Source organism: Doryrhamphus excisus, linkage group LG5 (assembly GCF_037039965.1).
Source record: "Doryrhamphus excisus strain RoL-2023G ecotype Guam linkage group LG5, RoL_Dexc_Guam_v1.1, whole genome shotgun sequence".
In the NCBI taxonomy this organism is placed as follows: Eukaryota; Metazoa; Chordata; class Actinopteri; order Syngnathiformes; family Syngnathidae; genus Doryrhamphus; species Doryrhamphus excisus.
Window position 1 is genome coordinate 4,611,951 of NC_136361.1, and position 21,227 is coordinate 4,633,177.

Below are 21,227 nucleotides of genomic sequence, written 5' to 3' on the forward strand. Positions count from 1 at the left end.
TCAAGGCGGAAGTGACAGAACGGTCAAACAGTGACCTCAAGTGGCCACACCAGGAAGCGCAAGAGTTAACAAGGAAAGCAATGCAAAACTACATTCCTGTTTTTTTTTTGTGGGGTCAAAGCTGGGGGGGGGTTGGGCTTACTCATGCAAAATATTTGATAAACTGTAACAGCGGTTGCGTGCCACTATTCCATTTAGCATTACATTTGTTCACACGCCATTTGCCGTGAGCAATTTGAGCAGAGGAGCACCCCTGAGTGTGGGAGTGTTGGACTGTGTCTAATACAAGACGGGCCAAACGACATAAGACAATCACTTTAATTTACTTTTTATCAGTGGGGACTACTCTTGCATGTTTGCAGCAAATTAGATTCACAAAGCAATTTCTGGCCTGTCAATCGGTTCAAATGTTGAGCGGTCTAGTAGAGTACATTTTTAGACGAGACTCGGGCCTCTATTGGTTACTTACGGCGATATTGCGCAAGAAATTATGCAATGGAAATATCATTACTTCTATTTTACTAATAATCATCATCATAATAAAACACAATAATAATAAATAATAGTATAGTATAGTAATAATAGTTCACATAATAATAAACACAATTTCTATGATTATGTCTACTATATTGGGTAATATGAGTGTAAAAGTGACTGTAGGGGTGCTATTTCATATCTGGATGTCTCTAATAATGTTGGAAATGTATTTAGAAAATGGTAAGCACTACTCTTAGTGATGTCATAAATGGCTTATTTTCTATGATTATGTCTACTATATTGGGTAATATGAGTGTAAAGGTGACTATAGGGGTGCTATTTCACATCTGGAGGTCTCTAATAATGTTAGAAGCTGTACAAAAGTAACAAAATGATACTAATCACAATAAAACATAATAACATGGGCTACTGTTGTGACTGTAATTAACCCATGGTAGACATTTATTGTGTGAAGGTGACTATAGGGGTGCTATTTCACATATGGAGGGCTCTAATAATGTCAGAAGCTGTAAAAAGTAAAAAAAAAGATAGTATTCACAATAAAACATAATAACATGGGCTACTGTTAACCCATGGTAGACATTTATTGTATGAAGGTGACTATAGGGGTGTTATTTCACATCTGGAGGTCTCTAAAAATGTTAGAAGCTGTACAAAAGAAACAAAATGATACTAATCACAATAAAACATAACAACATGGGCTACTGTTGTGACTGTAATTAACCTGTGGTAGACATTTATTGCGTGAAGGTGAATATAGGGGTGTTATTTCACATCTGGAGGGCTCTAACAATGTTAGAAACTGCATAAAAGTATAAAAAAAGTATACTAATCACAATAAAACATAATAACATGGGCTACTGTTAACCCATGGTAGACATTTATTGTATGAAGGTGACTATAGGGGTGTTATTTCACATCTGGAGGTCTCTAATAATGTTAGAAGCTGTACAAAAGTAAAAAAATGATACTAATCACAATAAAACATAATAACATGGGCTACTGTTGTGACTGTAATTAACCCGTTGTAGACATTTATTGTGTGAAGGTGACTATAGGGGTGTTATTTCACATCTGGAGGTCTCTATAATGTTATAAGCTGTACAAAAGTAACAAAATGATACTAATCACAATAAAACATAATAACTTGGGCTACTGTTGTGACGCTAATTAACCCATGGCACACATTTATTATGTGAAGGTGACTATAGGGGTGTTATTTCACATCTGGAGGGCTCTAATAATGTTAGAAGCTGTACAAAAGTAACAAAATTATACTAATCACAATAAAACATAATAACATGGGCTACAGTTGAGACTGTAATTAACCCGTGGTAGACATTTATTGTGTGAAGGTGGATATAGGGGTGTTATTTCACATCTGGAGGTCTCTAATAATGTTAGAAGCTGTACAAAAGTAACAAAATGATACTAATCACAATAAAACATAATAACATGGGCTACTGTTGTGACTGTTGGGCCTCTATTGGTTACTTATTGGTTCCCTTCAAAGTCTTTCTGCGGAAGAAAAGGGAACACGAGAGAACAAAGTCAGCAAAGAACGAAGACAATCAACAAAAAAACTTCCCCTGCTTCATGGACTCCAAAACAAGCATTACGTTACCGAGTTGACACAAAACACAACGAAATAAAACGGATTAATAATGGAGCGATTCGCAGAGCCCAAAACACAGTAGAGGAAGACAAATATGAAATAAACGTCTAGTGCGGAGTCTCAGTCTCTTTTGGGAAATAGTCTTGCCATTGTTTTTTTTTACTGAGCCTTTTAAATGGCTTCATTAGTAATCCCCTCCTCAGAGCTGATACAGATCAATAGCGGGGGCTCCAAATGAGCGTCACACCCTCCTCCAGTGATAACAATGGGGATGTTTGCTGCCTGTAATTGCATTTGCAGCACGCCACAGCTGAAAGGACCCGTTTTCTGTACGGGGGAAGGAAGGGGGGGTGTATTTACACAACAAATTACCCAGAAGAGAGGAGGATTATGGGTATTCGGGGTCGCGGTAAAGGCTCTACAGTACAATGCTTTGTAATCGAATGCAACAACGTTGCTGTAAAAGTAAACAAGGAGTTAACACACTCTTGATATCCATAGTTCATATTGTTGCTGATGGACTACCCAGCATACCTTGCGGACATTTGGAAATAACAGTTTTAAGTTACATGTAATTTTTATCGCTTAGTTGCTAGTAGTAAAAGTGATGATTATTATGTCTACTATATTGGGTAATATGAGTGTAAAAGTGACTATAGGGGTGCTATTTCACATCTGGAGATCTCTAATAATGTTGGAAATGTATTTAGAAATTGGTAAGCACTACTTTTAGTGATGCCATAAATGGCTTATTTACTATGATTATGCATACTATATTCGGTAATATGAGTGTAAAAGTGACTATATGGGTGCTATTTCACATCTGGAGGTCTCTAATATTAGAAGCTGTACAAAAGTAACAAAATGATATTAATCACAATAAAACATAATAACATGGGCTACTGTTGTGACTGCAATTAACCTGTGGTAGACATTTATTGTGTGAATGTGACTATAGGGGTGCTATTTAACATCTGGAGAGCTCTAATAATATTAGAAGCTGTACAAAAGTAACCAAATGATATTAATCACAATAAAACATAATAACATGGGCTACTGTTGTGACTGTAATTAACCTGTGGTAGACATTTATTGCATGAAGGTGAATATAGGGGTGTTATTTCACATCTGGAGGGCTCTAACAATGTTAGAAACTGCATAAAAGTATAAAAAAAAGTATACTAATCACAATAAAACATAATAACATGGGCTACTGTTAACCCATGGTAGACATTAATTGTGTGAATGTGACTATAGGGGTGTTATGTAACATCTGGAGGTCTCTAATAATGTTAGAAGCTGTACAAAAGTAACAAAATGATACTAATCACAATAAAACATAATAACATGGGCTACTGTTGTGACTGTAATTGACCCGTAATAGATATTTATTGTGTGAAGGTGACTATAGGGGTGTTATTTAACATCTGGAGGTCTCTAATAATATTAGAAGCTGTAAAAAAGTAAAAAAAATGACACTAATCACACTAAAACATAATAACATGGGCTACTGTTAACCCATGGTAGACATTTATTGTATGAAGGTGACTATAGGGGTGTTATTTCACATCTGGAGGTCTCTAAAAATGTTAGAAGCTGTACAAAAGTAACAAAATGATACTAATCACAATAAAACATAATAACATGAGCTACTGTTTTGACTCTAATTAACCCTTGGTAGACATTTATTGCGTGACGGTGACTATAGGGGTGTTATTTCATGTCTAGAGGGCTCTAATACATGTTTTTAGAAGGTTGTGAACAGGTTCTTTGTGCTGTAGTTATAAAAATATTCTATTTATACATAATAAAAATGGAAATTCACTTATCACGGTCGGGTCTGGAACCAGTTAATCGCAATACACGAGGGATTACGGTACCTATCCACTTTACGAAATGTTGCATCACAGGTACAGCTAAGTTTGTTTTAGAGCAGCGGCTCTTCACACGAAGAACCCCAGTAAATATCACATCAGTGTCCTTATGTATACTCTTATTGATGGGCCGTGACATAAGTCCGGGGCTGGCATCTCGCAGTGTCAGCACCATCTGCTTCGCCACGATAGCCGGCGTCCATTAAATGTTTATGATGGCGCTGCTGGGTTTGTCGAGGAGCGTCAAGTGGAAAAAAAAAAAAAAAACAGTTTGTGGCTGAAGTTGACCTTCAAGATATAGGAAAAGCAGTCTCTGGTGGGAAGTCAATGATTGGGGGGGTTTAGGGTTGTGTGATTGTGGGGAATACGACTTGATGGAAGGGTTCGCTGCATGTAGAGGAGAGGGAGGGGGGGCAAGGTTACAACTAATAAGGGTTTTGGCTGAAAATATGCGCATGTGGATGCGCACGAGTGCGCCACTCTTGGGTGAACTCCTTCCCCACCCAACCCTCATGGTGCTGAAATAGAAGAGGAGGATAAAAAAGGAAGAAGACGAGTGGGGCTTAGCATCGTGTTGAACAGCAGACAGAAAATGATTCATATCCATGCTGGAGAAGGGAAGAAAGTAGAAGAAGAAAAGTTATAGAAGACTAGAAGGTCAGAATGTTTGTTTGCGTCTCTCACACACACACACACACACACACACACATACAAAGATCTAAAAAGAGCGGAGATGTCTGCCTCCGGCTGGGCTACTGAACCAGAGGTGTCATATGCATCTAGCTGTTTGACAAAGAGATAAAACTCGCCATCATAACAAAATGCTACTTGAATAGTCAACACAAAGATCAGCTGTAATGCTTCATCTCAGCAGCAGCATGTCTGCAGAAAAAAAATAAAAAAAATATGATTTATTACTCCGGAGTTACACAAAGTGCTTTTCCTACAGCTGGGGAAAAGAATCTGTGAACATCACGGCAAAAAAAAAAAAAAAAAAGTAAAAAAGAGCCAATCCCATACCTGCCAACCTTGATTAAATGTTATAAGATATTGTGTTTTTTTTTAAATATACACGATATTAATACACAGTGCTGTTCCGGGTTGAATAAAGTCTATTATTACTATTAATATTTACTTATTTTTTGCTTCAAATAAGCATTTTCACAGCAGACGAGTGGTTAGCATGCACTCCTCACAGCTAGGAGACCCTAGTTCAATTCCATTTCTGTGTGGAGTTTGCATGTTCTCCCCGTGCATGCGTGGGTTTTCTCCGGGTACTCCGGTTTTCCTCCCACATTCCAAAAACATAACTAGGTTAATTAGCGACTCCAAATTGTCTCCAAAAGATAAGCTGCACAGCAGTCTAGTGGTTAGCGTACAGACCTCACAGCTAGTAGATTAGTAAAGGCTAGTAAATTATCCATAGGTATGAATGTGAGTGTGAATGGTTGTTTGTCTATATGTGTCCTGTGATTGGCTGGCCACCAGTCCAGGGTGTACCCCGCCTCTCGCCCGAAGACAGCTGGGATAGGCTCCAGCACCCCGCGACTCGCGTGAGGATAAGCGGTAGAAAATGAATGAATGAATGAATGTATACTATATTGGGTAAAAGATGTAAAAGTGACTATAGGGGTGTTATTTCATGTCTAAAGGGCTCTAAATTATGCTAAAAAAACGTATTTAGAAGGTCATAAACAGGATTTCGGGCTGCACGGCGGTCGAGTGGTTAGCACGCAGACCTCACAGCTAGGAGACCCAAGTTCAAACCCACCCTCGGCCATCTCTGTGTGAAGTTGACAAGGTTTTCTCCCACATTCCAAACACATGCTAGGTTAATTAGCGACTCCAAATTTATCCATAGGTATGAATGTGAGTGTGAATGGTTGTTTGTCTATATGTGCCCTGTGATTGGCTGGCCACCAGTCCAGGGTGTACCAGGGTCTCTCCCCAAGACAGCTGGGATAGGCTCCAGCACCCCCATCTTTAACCAGAAAACATGTTACAAAGGTAAGTTTCAGGAAAATATCAGTTCCCGACTAAAACGAAAAGATATACAAAGCTCATATAGCTATCTCTATACCACAACATAACCAACACAAAAGGGTTGTTTATGTCATAATAAAATGTATTTATTAATATAACAATTAATTATATAATAATACATAATTATTATATCATATAATAATAAATTATAATTATTTATTATGATATATATTAATTATAATTAATAATAATTAATAATTATTTTTTGTTTTTATGGCTCCACTGCTGTAAAATTGACATCTTTTGAAAACGGTTTATAAAAACGTATAAATGGTATCAAATAAATAAAAATTTTCAAGTCATCAGACTGAATTCTGAGTCAAGTCCTGAGTCATTGGTGTCAAAGTCCAAGTCGAGGTACTGGTACTGGCAGGTCAAGTCCAAGCATCTGATTTAAGGGACCCACAACTGCATCTGCCGCTTTGTTGTGGGTCCTTCAGGGACTCGAAGACACCCAATGTCATGTGGGGGTTGGGGGGTTGGGCAGCAAGGGCAATGCAATTCAAAAAAAGGACAGGGAATGAGGCAAATAAATTGGCAGGGGTCTCAAACGTGTTACTGTAGGCAGTGCCAATTAAGCAACCACCCTTGCGAGAGCGCGGCGTGGCTTCATGCTAACGACTAATCAAGAGAAGAAAAAAAACGTGGCTGTTAGCATAATCGTTAGGATTAGCATCTTCAAAGTCACTAAATAAAGGCTAAAGTCATCACACAGCAACCCAACACTCCAAAACTAGTAAAATATCAGTACCAATATGAGTTTAAAATTAAAAGAGGACAAGCGGCATAGAAAATTGATAGATGGGTGGCTGCAATGTTGCCTCTGTCCACCAAAGGAAGCCAGAGGAGCCCAGAGGGAGACTGACATAATCGCAGCACCCCGGCAGGCACCAATGTAATGATTTGCTTGGACGAAATGCATTATGGGAAAACGTTAAAGTATATATTTTTAAAATTCCAAACTATTATTGATTTATTGATTTCTCGTCAGGGCTGAGCGAGTGACGTGATGGCAACTCTTGTTCTTAATAAAGTCACTGAATAAAGTCAGAGTCTAACCAAGGCAGATAGCAACATACAGTATAGGTCAAAAGTTTGGACATGCTTTCGGAAAGGTCATTCGTAAAGAGAAAAAACTCCTCATGTAAACGTGGCTATTGACAGGAAGTAAGACGGTATCGAACTCCACTGCAGTGACTTCATTATAAACTTGTACGTTGGCCTCCTACATTGTTACCTTTGCCACACTGCAGTCTCTTCATTATTTAGTAGTACACTCTCCCTCCTTTAGTATCATTACCGCAGTGCAGTCCTTTTATTAGACAGCGCTCCCCCGACAAAGAGCCTTTTGAGCCGTGGTCATCCACGGCCTCTTTAAACGGCCTGCGTCTCTCCTCAAAACACAATCGACTTGATGGTACAAGCCAGATATATATTCCTCATGTCAAGAGGCGAGGGTCTTTACGGTGCAAAGATCTTTGCTACGTTTAACCGAACATGACAAAACATGGTGTCGTGTCATCTTTTATGTTTGTAACACTTTTCATGCACGCAACAGGGGCTGTTGACGTTGCATGATAAGTCTTTGTCTGAGTTACAAATAAAGCTAAAGTCATCACACAGCAACCCAACACCCCAAAGTTAGCTAGGAAATATACAATACAAGTACCGATATGAGTTTAAAATAAAAAATAGGACAAGCGGCATAGATGGATGGCTGCAGAGGTGCTGCAATGTTGCCTCTGTCCACCAGAGTCTGAGGAGCCCAGAGGGAGGCTGATATCATCGCAGCGCCCCGGCAGGAATCAATGAAATATGTTGGACAAAATGCATTATGGGAAAACGTTAAAGTATATATTTTAAAAATTCTAAACTCATATTCATTTATGGTTCTTTGTCAGGGCTGAGCGAGTGACGTGATGGCAACTCTCGTCGCTATTTAGCTTATTAGCTTGTCAAGGGCCTGGACAATTATTAATTTCTATGAATTATTGATGAAGCCAGCAAAGATGATATTTATTCATTGTCAACAAATTGTACTGTATATATATTTTCATTCAAAGCCTTATACAAATAAGGCTAAAGTCATCACACAGCAACCCAACACTCCAAAGGTAGCTAGGAAATATACAATACAAGTACCAATATGAGTTTAAAATAAAAAGAGGACAAGCGGCATAGAAAATTGATAGATGGGTGGCTGCAGAGGTGCTGCAATATTGCCTCTGTCCACCAGAGGAAGCTAGAGGAGCCCAGAGGGAGGCTGATATCATCGCAGCGCCCCGGCAGGCACCAATGAAATGCTTTTCTTGGACGAAATTTATTATGGGAAAACGTTAAAGTATATATTTTAAAAATTCTAAACTCGTATTCATTTATGGTTCTTCGTCAGGGCTGAGCGAGTGACGTGATGGCAACTCTCGTCGCTATTTAGCTTATTAGCTTTTCAAGGGCCTGGACAATTATTAATTTCTATGAATTATTGATGAAGCCAGCAAAGATGATATTTATTCATCATCAACAAATTGTACTGTATATATATTTTCATTCAAAGCCTTATACATATAAGGCTAAAGTCATCCCACAGCAACCCAACACTCCAAAGGTAGCTAGGAAATATACAATACAAGTACCAATATGAGTTTAAAATAAAAAGAGGACAAGCGGCATAGAAAATTGCTAGATGGGTGGCTGCAGAGGTGCTGCAATATTGCCTCTGTCCACCAGAGGAAGCTAGAGGAGCCCAGAGGGAGGCTGATATCATCGCAGCGCCCCGGCAGGCACCAATGAAATGCTTTGTTTGGACGAAATTTATTATGGGAAAACGTTAAAGTATATATTTTAAAAATTCTAAACTCGTATTCATTTATGGTTCTTCGTCAGGGCTGAGCGAGTGACGTGATGGCAACTCTCGTCGCTATTTAGCTTATTAGCTTGTCAAGGGCCTGGCCAATTATTAATTTCTATGAATTATTGATGAAGCCAGCAAAGATGATATTTATTCATTGTCAACAAATTGTACTGTATATATATTTTCATTCAAAGCCTTATACAAATAAGGCTAAAGTCATCACACAGCAACCCAACACTCCAAAGGTAGCTAGGAAATATACAATATAAGTACCAATATGAGTTTAAAATAAAAAGATGGATAGATGGGTGGCTGCAGAGGTGCTGCAATGTTGCCTCTGTTCACCAGAGGAAGCTAGAGGAGCCCAGAGGGAGGCTGATATCATCGCAGCGCCCCGGCAGGCACCAATGAAATGCTTTGCTTGGACGAAATTTATTATGGGAAAACGTTAAATATATATATTTTAAAAATTCTAAACTCATATTAGCCGTGATGGCAACTCTCGTCGCTATTTAGCTTATTAGCTTGTCAAGGGCCTGGACAATTATTAATTTCCATGAATTATTGATGAAGCCAGCAAAGATGATATTTATTAATTGTCAACAAATTGTACTGTATATATATTTTCATTCAAGTCTTTGTCTGGTCTCCGAACTCTACTATGTTATGAAAAACACATCTGGGACAAGAGATTTTGTGCTAAAAATAGAAGGGATTGATTTAGCTTGTACACACGTAGCATAAACTTTCACTTTACGTTTATCATGCAGACAAGCGTACGGCGTCAGTCAAGTCATGTCTCGTGTCAGCCAGCTAATTCAACAAGAGTTACTCCGCAATGTTTTATAAAGCAACACTTAAGCCTTCAGGTTGCAGTAAACTATTCATCTCGCAAACATACTCATGGCTTTTACTCTCCCCGTGTTTGCAACCGCGTTCTTTTATTTATAGATGAGAAACTCATCAGCACCCCTGACAAAAAAAAAAAAAAAACGAGAACGGACAAATTTTCATCCACCAACTGCAAGCGCGGCTTAGCTGTGTCATCGCGTATGCATACTACGTCTAATCTAACGCTACAACGGTGTGAATTATTAAACACGCACATAAAATAGTCAACATGTGATATAACAGACCTGCCGACACAAGGACCTCGGATTTTCTTTAATTAGTTCCGAAAAGTTCAAGGAATTTTTCATAAATAGAACAGTCTGATTCACAGTATCATTTTACAAATAAGGCTAAAGTCATCACACAGCAACCCAACACTCCAAAGGTAGCTAGGAAATATACAATACAAGTACCAATATGAGTTTAAAATAAAAAGAGGACAAGCGGCATAGATGGGTGGCTGCAGAGGTGCTGTAGTATTGAGGGAGGCTGATATCATCGCAGCTCCCCAGCAGGAACCAATGAAATGTGTTGCTAGGACAAAATGCATTATGGGAAAATGTTAAAGTATATATTTTTAAAATTCTAAACTCTTATTGATTTATAGTTACTTCAGGGCTAAGCGAGTGACGTGATGGCAACTCTTGTCGCTATTTAGCTTATTAGCTTGTCAAGGGTCTGGCCAATTATTAATTTCTATGAATTATTGATGAAGCCAGCAAAGATGATATTTATTCATTGTCAACAAATTGTACTGTATATATATTTTCATTTAAAGCCTTACACAAATAAGGCTAAAGTCATCACACAGCAACCCAACACTCCAATGGTAGCTAGGAAATATACAATATAAGTACCAATATGAGTTTAAAATAAAAAGAGGACAAGCGGCATAGAAAATTGATAGATGGGTGGCTGCAGAGGTGCTGCAATGTTGCCTCTGTCCACCAGAGGAAGCCAGAGGAGCCCAGAGGGAGGCTGATATCATCGCAGCGCCTCGGCAGGCACCAATGAAATGCTTTGCTTGGAAAAAAGCACTATGGGAAAACGTTAAAGTATATATTTTTTAATTTCTAAAATTCTTTTTCTTATTCATTTATTGGAACAATCAATGTGTTAGAACCATCATTTTTATTGCAAATGTCGATCCAAAATCAGAGGAGATGGCATTGAATGAGTCATAAAAACCCCAAAAATAATGTTCTGCAAGCCGAACAATCACAACCTCTCAATACTATATTATTAAATCATCCTCGGCATTTCAGGGTTAAAATTTTGCGTCTTCACTCTAACATGTTTTTTCACAAATATATTAATAAATCATGTCAGTAATGTTACTGTAATGTTTGGTGAGGCACACAAACATCAGATTTGATCTACGACAGGCTTCTGTTGCAGGTCTGAATTACTATAGGGGTGTTATTTTATGTCTAGAGTGCTCTAATAATGTTTATTAGGTTGTAATCAATTTTTCTACGCTCTAGTTCTGTCACGCGTTGCAACCCGTCGAGTACAAACTCATTTGCTACGAGTTTTTCAGCTTTTTCTGAACGCTGGAGGGAAATCTCCCCCAATAACTTACAAGTCGTCTCAGCATTGACTCAAGACAACGGGATCTGATGCGGAACTTTTACATGAGGCAAATATTTTAATACGCTCCTGTCTGATGCAAGCAGGCAAAATGTCTCCTCGGGCCCAGCGAGGCTGTGATGAGCAGCCCAAAACTCTTTCTTTGTAGAAAGAGCATGTATTTTTAATCACCGTAAAGCTTTGAACACAAGTGAGGGAGGCATTTCATTGGATTTTCAAAGCCTTTATGTCACGCAAGAATGGCATAGAGCCTGACCGGGTCTTCTTATATAATAATTTCCATTCATAATAATCAACTGGCTAATTATTAATTAGATGATTGTGTGGAATTATTGATGAAGCCAGCAAAGATGATATTTATTCATTGTCAACAAATTGTACTGTATATATATTTTCATTCAAAGCCTTCGCAGCGCTCCGGGAGGAACCAATGAAATGTGTTGCTTGGACGAAATGCATTATGGGAAAACGTTAAAATTCTAAACTCGTATTCATTTATGGTTCTTCGTCAGGGCTGAGCGAGTGACGTGATGGCAACTCTCGTCGCTATTTAGCTTATTAGCTTATTAGCTTGTCAAGGGCCTGGCCAATTATTAATTTCTATGAATTATTGATGAAGCCAGCAAAGATGATATTTATTCATTGTCAACAAATTGTACTGTATATATATTTTCATTCAAAGCCTTTAGCCTTATTTGTATAAGGCTAAAGTCATCACACAGCAACCCAACACTCCAAAGTTAGCTAGGAAATATACAATACAAGTACCAATATGAGTTTAAAATAAAAAGAGGACAAGCGGCATAGAAAATTGATAGATGGGTAGGCAGCAGAGGTGCTGCAGAGCCCAGAGGGAGGCTGACATCATCGCAGCGCTCCGGGAGGAACCAATGAAATGTGTTGCTTGGACGAAATGCATTATGGGAAAACGTTAAAGTATATATATTTAAAATTCTAAACTCGTATTCATTTATGGTTCTTCGTCAGGGCTGAGCGAGTGACGTGATGACAACTCTCGTCGCTATTTAGCTTATTAGCTTATTAGCTTGTCAAGGGCCTGGCCAATTATTAATTTCTATGAATTATTGATGAAGCCAGCAAAGATGATATTTATTCATTGTCAACAAATTGTACTGTATATATATTTTCATTCAAAGCCTTTAGCCTTATTTGTATAAGGCTAAAGTCATCACACAGCAACCCAACACTCCAAAGTTAGCTAGGAAATATACAATACAAGTACCAATATGAGTTTAAAATAAAAAGAGGACAAGCGGCATAGAAAATTGATAGATGGGTAGGCAGCAGAGGTGCTGCAGAGCCCAGAGGGAGGCTGACATCATCGCAGCGCTCCGGGAGGAACCAATGAAATGTGTTGCTTGGACGAAATGCATTATGGGAAAACGTTAAAGTATATATATTTAAAATTCTAAACTCGTATTCATTTATGGTTCTTCGTCAGGGCTGAGCGAGTGACGTGATGGCAACTCTCGTCGCTATTTAGCTTATTAGCTTGTCAAGGGCCTGGCCAATTATTAATTTCTATGAATTATTGATGAAGCCAGCAAAGATGATATTTATTCATTGTCAACAAATTGTACTGTATATATATTTTCATTCAAAGCCTTTAGTCTTATTTGGATAAGGCTAAAGTCATCACACAGCAACCCAACACTCCAAAGTTAGCTAGGAAATATACAATACAAGTACCAATATGAGTTTAAAATAAAAAGAGGACGAGCGGCATAGAAAATTGATAGATGGGTAGGCAGCAGAGGTGCTGCAGAGCCCAGAGGGAGGCTGACATCATCGCAGCGCTTTGGGAGGAACCAATGAAATGTGTTGCTTGGACGAAATGCATTATGGGAAAACGTTAAAGTATATATATTAAAATTCTAAACTCGTATTCATTTATGGTTCTTCATCAGGGCTGAGCGAGTGACGTGATGGCAACTCTCGTCGCTACTTAGCTTATTAGCTTATTAGCTTGTCAAGGGCCTGGCCAATTATTAATTTCTATGAATTATTGATGAAGCCAGCAAAGATGATATGTATTCATTGTCAACAACTTGTACTGTATATATATTTTCATTCAAAGCCTTATACAAATAAGGCTAAAGTCATCACACAGCAACTCAACACTCCAAAGTTAGCTAGGAAATATACAATATAAGTACCAATATGAGTTTAAAATAAAAAGAGGACAAGCGGCATAGAAAATTGATAGATGGGTGCTGCAATGTTGCCTCTGTCTACCAGAGGAAGCCAGAGGAGCCCAGAGGGAGGCTGACATCATCGCAGCGCCCTGGCAGGAACCAATGAAATGTGTTGCTTGAACGAAATGCATTATGGGAAAACATTAAAGTATATATTTTTAAAAATCTAAACTTGTATTCATTTATGGTTGTTTGTCAGGGCTGAGTGACGTGATGGCAACTCTTGTCGCTATTTAGCTTATTAGCTTATTAGCTTGTCAAGGGGGAATAATGTTCATTAGAGAGGAGTAGAGTGTTATTGTAGGTGGAACAATCGATGTGTTAGAACCGTTATTTTGATTGCAAATGTCGATCCAAAATCAGAGAAGATGGCACTGAATGAGTCCTAAAAACCCAAGAAGTAATAATAATAATAAATAATAATTGTTTCTATATTTGCCCTGTGATTGGCTAGTGACCAGTCCAGTCTGTACCCCGCCTCTCGCCCGAAGACAGCTGGGATAGGCTCCAGCACCCCCTGAGACCCTTGTGAGGATAAGTGGTAGAAAATGAATGAATCAATCAATGTATACTATATTGGGTAAAACATATAAAAGTGACTATAGGGGTGTTATTTCATGTCTAAAAGGCTCTAAATTACGCTAAAAAAATCATATTTAGAAGGTCATAAACAGTAGTTAGCACGCAGACCTCACAGCTAGGAGACCCGAGTTCAATTCCGCCCTCGGCCATCTCTGTGTGGAGTTTACAAGGTTTTCTCCGGGTACTCCGGTTTCCTCCCACATTCCAAAAACATGCTAGGTTAATTAGCGACTCCAAATTGTCCATAGCTATGAATGTGAGTGTGAATGGTTGTTTGTCTATATGTGCCCTGTAATTGGCTGGCGACCAGTCCAGGGTGTACCCCGCCTCTTGCCCGAAGACAGCTGGGATAGGCTCCAGCAGCCCACGCGACCCTTTTGAGGATAAGCAGTAGAAAATAAATGAATTTTACTTCCTCTAAATCCCAGACAAAGAGATCTTGTAAACACACATAATTAATTATGCGTCTACATTGGACTCATACAAATTCAGATGGCTGATACACATGTGATGAGTAAATACACAACACCTGGGCTCTCCAAACCACAAACATTAATGAATAAAATTGGAAGACTCCCCTGACACACACACACACACACACTCCAATTCAAACACAACCAAACAAGAGGACTCCAACGTGCTTCATCAAGTGTGCAGACTCCTCACAAACACAAGATGGATGCCCACCAAAAAAAAAAGCAAACACGCAATTCCCACTGACAGACGGTGCAGGTTTCCCTGGTATGCTGAGGAGGTTTCGAACGTGCCAAGTCATTAAGAAGCCAGCTGGTTATAAAGCTCGGTTCGGGGGCTAAGGGATGCGTACGGCAAATCGGTATCATTATGGCACCGGTTTCGATATAAATGTTTGTAACTAGTCATCGTGCCTCGTTTTGGTGCTAAATTAGTACTTAGTCGACCCGAATGTTGCATAATTGTGCATCAACTATCAATTTCTGATCGTATTGTGCAGAATGTATGTGTAACGGATGACAATTTTAAGCTAAGCTAATTGTTATTTTTACATAAAACAACCCTTTTTTGTGTTGTGGTGCAGTTGTTTAGACGTTTGTGATGTCACAAAAGCAAAACATATTTGTATCAAATATGCTGTTTTTTTTTAGTTGGGAACTTAAATTTTCCTGAAACTTACCTATGTTCTACTGCTGATTACTAAAGAACGGAAAAAGGTAGAAATAAACTTCTTTTTTCTGATGAAAGATGTGAATCTCATCTTTCTGTCGATAGGTTCCATGTTTATATTGCCCTAGAACACTGTGTGCCTTGGCAGAACAGTCAATTTTTTTGAAAATATGATATATAAAATGTATATAAAAATATAAAATAAAATATATAATATAATACATATATTTAAAAAATAAATAATAAAAATATTATATATATAAAAATATATTTAAAAAATAAATAATAAAAATAGAATATATATATATATAAAATATATAAAATGCACTACCTGCAGGACTGGACACCATTTGTAAAATGGCATTGTATAATTTAAGCCACTAGATGTCACTAGAAAAATGAAACCTGCACCGGACTTGATGGAGGAGATGAAAGAGACTCACTTAGGTTCCATTTGAGGCCACTGGTGGTTGTTAGGCAGGGTCCCCCCACTGGAATGAGGCCGCACCAGTCCCCCTCCAGGCCTGTGTTTACCCCCAGTCTGTGGGTGCCCTGTAAGCAGAATACATAAAGGACGAAGGGTTTTGTAAAGCAACATGTGTCAATTTCAATACAAAAAAATGCATCTCAGCTTTGTGGTAGGTGAAAAAGGCTATTATTAGTATTCTTAATTATTATTATTATTATCAACTTCAGCCTTTGCTCTTTTTTTGCTGCTGTTTTTTTATGTTTTTCCAAATATTTCAACTTTCTTCTTAATCAATAATCTACATTTTCTGAACGTAATTTTCACTTTATTCACACATTATCATCACTATTCCAATTATTATTATTATTATTATTATTATTATCAATTTCAGCCTTTGCTCTTTTTTGCAGCTGTTTTTTTGTTTTTCCAAATATTTCAACTTTCATCTTAATCAATAATCTACATTTTCTGAGCGTAATATTTTCACTTTATTCACATATTATCATCACTATTCCAATTATTATTATTATTATTATTATTATTATTATTATTATTATTATTATTATTATTATTATTATTATTATTATCAACTTCAGACTTTGCTTTTTTTGCTGCTGTTTTTGTATGTTTTTCCAAATATTTCAACTTTCTTCTTAATCAATAATCTACATTTTCTGCACATAATATTTTCACTTTATTCACATATTATCATCCAATTATTATTATTATTATTTTTAACTTCAGCCTTTGCTCTTTTTTCCATTTTTTGCTGCTGTTTTTTAATGTTTTATTTTATTTTAAGTTAAATATTTTAACTTTCTTCTTAAGTGATAATCTACATTTTCTGAACGTAATATTTTCACTTTATTCACTTAATATTATCACTATTCCAACCATAAAAAATGCAACTTTATTTAGTTTTGTTTGTCTCATATTGTGAGTTTAAACAAAATAAATATTTTAACAAATATATAAAAAAAATTCTGGTTGCAGTATGACTTTTTTCTTTTAATATTTTGACTTTTTACAAAAAATTGTCTTGTAAAAGTACTGATTTTTTTTTTTCTATGTAGAACAAATACATTTTGCAATAGTGTATCCTCAACATGATGCTGTTTTTCTTAAGCCGGAATCAAACCTTTTCTGGTTGCAGCCAATTAATGTACCCCATTTTACCTTGATTGCTTAAAGACGCAATTAATCAACAACCAATTCCAGCCAATAGATCCATTTCTTAACCATTGATTAATCGATATGCACCTTGTAACCACATCAATTACATATTTACTGTAACTTTAACAACCGCCGCTGGGCTTTTCAAAGGTCGCGCTCACCTTCATGTACAGGCATCTGCGTTCATCAGTCGTCTGCGAATTGGCGGGCACGTTTGACAAATGAGCTTAATTTACCCACACTGAAGTAAGATTAATTGGAGGTGTCGAGGTATGAAGCAGCAAATGACAACACGCCTTTGGAATAATGACAAGAACTAGCGAGGGAGCGCATGTGAACGAGGGTTGCCCAAACCGTTACACGGGATCATCGGGAAGAGCGGCAGTCTCCCGTGAAGAAAGTAAACAACATCGGCGAAAAAGGGAGGGAAATAGGATGGAGGCCAACGGGAAAAAAATGGAAGCTAAGGCTCACAAATGGGTGACTGCTAGGCCCACTTGTAAAGGCAATCAACTGAGGGACGTGAGGACGTGTCTGGCATAGAGGAGGAATCAAACAGGGCTCGCTTCATCTGGCGCAGAACAGAAAAGTGGGGCACCATAAGAGCACACGAGTGTGAATGCTCTTGATTATTTAACAGCGTGAGGAGGAAGGAGGAAGCTGTGCGAGGCAGAGAAGGATTTCGGAGAGACGAATAAGCAGTCAAGTTCACGTTGACGGGTTTTTGGCTTTTGACAGGAAATTACCGACAAAAATACGTCTCCGGTTTTCGAACACTGTCTTGGTTATCATACGGAACGGTGTCCTGGTCGTCCTGTATGGAATTAAAATATTACCCAAACCTCAAAAACACACATAAAGTCATGAAATCAGCCATGGCATGTCCGACACAATAGAGCACAGCAATAAACAATGCTCTCCTCCCTTTCCGTGTGGAAGTGGTAAGTTTAGAAGAAATGCATTTGAGGTTAATTTGTTAGCTCACTAGATTCCTTACTAGCGGGTGTCATTGTGGTCCAAACGACGTATAATAAGAGTGTATAGGTGACTATAGGGGTGTTATTTCACATCTGGAGGTCTCTAATAATGTTAGAAGCTATACATAAGTAACAAAATTATACTAATCACAATAAAACATAATAACATTTTTAGACATGTTTTAAGACATTTTTTGTGTGAATGTGACTATAGGGGTGTTATTTAACATCTGGCGGTCTCTAATGTTAGAAGCTGTACAAAAGTAACAAAATGATACCAATCACAATAAAACATAATGACATTTTTTAGACATTTTTTAAGAATTTTTTTGTGTGAATGTGACTATAGGGGTGTTATTTAACATCTGGAGGACTCTAATAATGTTAGAAGCTGTACAAAGGTAACAAAATGATGGTGTGGTGCAAACGATGTATAATAAGAGTGTAAAGGTGACTATAGGGGTGTTATTTCACATCTGGAGGTCTCTAATAATGTTAGAATCTGTACAAAAGTAACAAAATGATACTAATCACAATAAAACATAATGACATTTTTTAAGACATTTTTTGCGTGAATGTGACTATAGGGGTGTTATTTAACATCTGGAGGTCTCTAATAATGTTATTACCCAAACCTCACAAACACACATAAAGTCATGAAATCAGCCATGGCATGTCCGACATAATAGAGTGAAACAATGATCTTCTCCCTTTCCGTGTGGAAGTGGTAAGTTTAGAAGAAATGCATTTGAGGTTAATTTGTTAGCTCACTAGATTCCTGACTAGCGGGTGTCATTGTGGTGCAAACGATGTATAATAAGAGTGTATAGGTGACTATAGGGGTGTTATTTCACATCTGGCGGTCTCTAATGTTAGAAGCTGTCCAAAAGTAACAAAATGATACTAATCACAATAAAACATAATGACATTTTTTAGACATTTTTTAAGATTTTTTTTTGTGTGAATGTGACTATAGGGGTGTTATTTAACATCTGGAGGTCTCTAATAATGTTATTACCCAAACCTCACAAACACACATAAAGTCATGAAATCAGCCATGGCATGTCCGACATAATAGAGTGAAACAATGATCTTCTCCCTTTCCGTGTGGAAGTGGTAAGTTTAGAAGAAATGCATTTGAGGTTAATTTGTTAGCTCACTAGATTCCTGACTAGCGGGTGTCATTGTGGTGCAAACGATGTATAATAAGAGTGTATAGGTGACTATAGGGGTGTTATTTCACATCTGGAGGTCTCTAATAATGTTAGAAGCTATACATAAGTAACAAAATTATACTAATCACAATAAAACATAATAAAATTTTTTAGACATGTTTTAAGACATTTTCTGTGTGAATGTGACTATAGGGGTGTTATTTAACATCTGGCGGTCTCTAATGTTAGAAGCTGTACAAAAGTAACAAAATGATACCAATCACAATAAAACATAATGACATTTTTTAGACATTTTTTAAGAATTTTTTTTGTGTGAATGTGACTGTAGGGGTGTTATTTAACATCTGGAGGACTCTAATAATGTTAGAAGCTGTACAAAGGTAACAAAATGATGGTGTGGTGCAAACGATGTATAATAAGAGTGTAAAGGTGACTATAGGGGTGTTATTTCACATCTGGAGGTCTCCAATAATGTTAGAATCTGTACAAAAGTAACAAAATGATACTAATCACAATAAAACATAATTAAATTTTTTAAGACATTTTTTGCGTGAATGTGACTATAGGGGTGTTATTTAACATCTGGAGGTCTCTAATAATGTTATTACCCAAACCTCACAAACACACATAAAGTCATGAAATCAGCCATGGCATGTCCGACATAATAGAGTGAAACAATGATCTTCTCCCTTTCCGTGTGGAAGTGGTAAGTTTGGAAGAAATGCATTTGAGGTTAATTTGTTAGCTCACTAGATTCCTGACTAGCGGGTGTCATTGTGGTGCAAACGATGTATAATAAGAGTGTATAGGTGACTATAGGGGTGTTATTTCACATCTGGAGGTCTCTAATAATGTTAGAAGCTATACATAAGTAACAAAATTATACTAATCACAATAAAACATAATAACATTTTTTAGACATGTTTTAAGACATTTTTTGTGTGAATGTGACTATAGGGGTGTTATTTAACATCTGGCGGTCTCTAATGTTAGAAGCTGTACAAAAGTAACAAAATGATACCAATCACAATAAAACATAATGACATTTTTTAGACATTTTTTAAGAATTTTCTTTTGTGTGAATGTGACTATAGGGGTGTTATTTAACATCTGGAGGTCTCTAATAATGTTAGAAGCTGTACAAAGGTAACAAAATGATGGTGTGGTGCAAACGATGTATAATAAGAGTGTAAAGGTGACTATAGGGGTGTTATTTCACATCTGGAGGTCTCCAATAATGTTAGAATCTGTACAAAAGTAACAAAATGATACTAATCACAATAAAACATAATTACATTTTTTAAGACATTTTTTGCGTGAATGTGACTATAGGGGTGTTATTTAACATCTGGAGGTCTCTAATAATGTTATTACCCAAACCTCACAAACACACATAAAGTCATGAAATCAGCCATGGCATGTCCGACATAATAGAGTGAAACAATGATCTTCTCCCTTTCCGTGTGGAAGTGGTAAGTTTAGAAGAAATGCATTTGAGGTTAATTTGTTAGCTCACTAGATTCCTGACTAGCGGGTGTCATTGTGGTGCAAACGATGTATAATAAGAGTGTATAGGTGACTATAGGGGTGTTATTTCACATCTGGCGGTCTCTAATGTTAGAAGCTGTCCAAAAGTAACAAAATGATACTAATCACAATAAAACATAATGACATTTTTTAGACATTTTTTAAGATTTTTTTTTGTGTGAATGTGACTATAGGGGTGTTATTTAACATCTGGCGGTCTCTAATGTTAGAAGCTGTACAAAAGTAACAAAATGATACCAATCACAATAAAACATAATGACATTTTTTAGACATTTTTTAAGAATTTTTTTTGTGTGAATGTGACTATAGGGGTGTTATTTAACATCTGGAGGACTCTAATAATGTTAGAAGCTGTACAAAGGTAACAAAATGATGGTGTGGTGCAAACGATGTATAATAAGAGTGTAAAGGTGACTATAGGGGTGTTATTTCACATCTGGAGGTCTCCAATAATGTTAGAATCTGTACAAAAGTAACAAAATGATACTAATCACAATAAAACATAATTACATTTTTTAAGACATTTTTTGCGTGAATGTGACTATAGGGGTGTTATTTAACATCTGGAGGTCTCTAATAATG

General features: G+C 37.2%; 1 protein-coding gene across 4 annotated transcripts in view; it reads right to left on the reverse strand.

Annotated features, from left to right (window-relative positions):
* Window positions 1–21,227, reverse strand: part of tpk1 (thiamin pyrophosphokinase 1) — a 72,743-nt gene that overhangs the window by 2,164 nt on the left and 49,352 nt on the right. For all 4 annotated transcript variants that reach the window (XM_078790609.1, XM_078790608.1, XM_058060119.2 and 1 more), the window contains one exon: window positions 15,747–15,855. In XM_078790609.1, coding sequence (XP_078646735.1) covers window positions 15,747–15,855 — 109 coding nt within the window. The remainder of the gene's footprint in view (window positions 1–15,746; window positions 15,856–21,227) is intronic.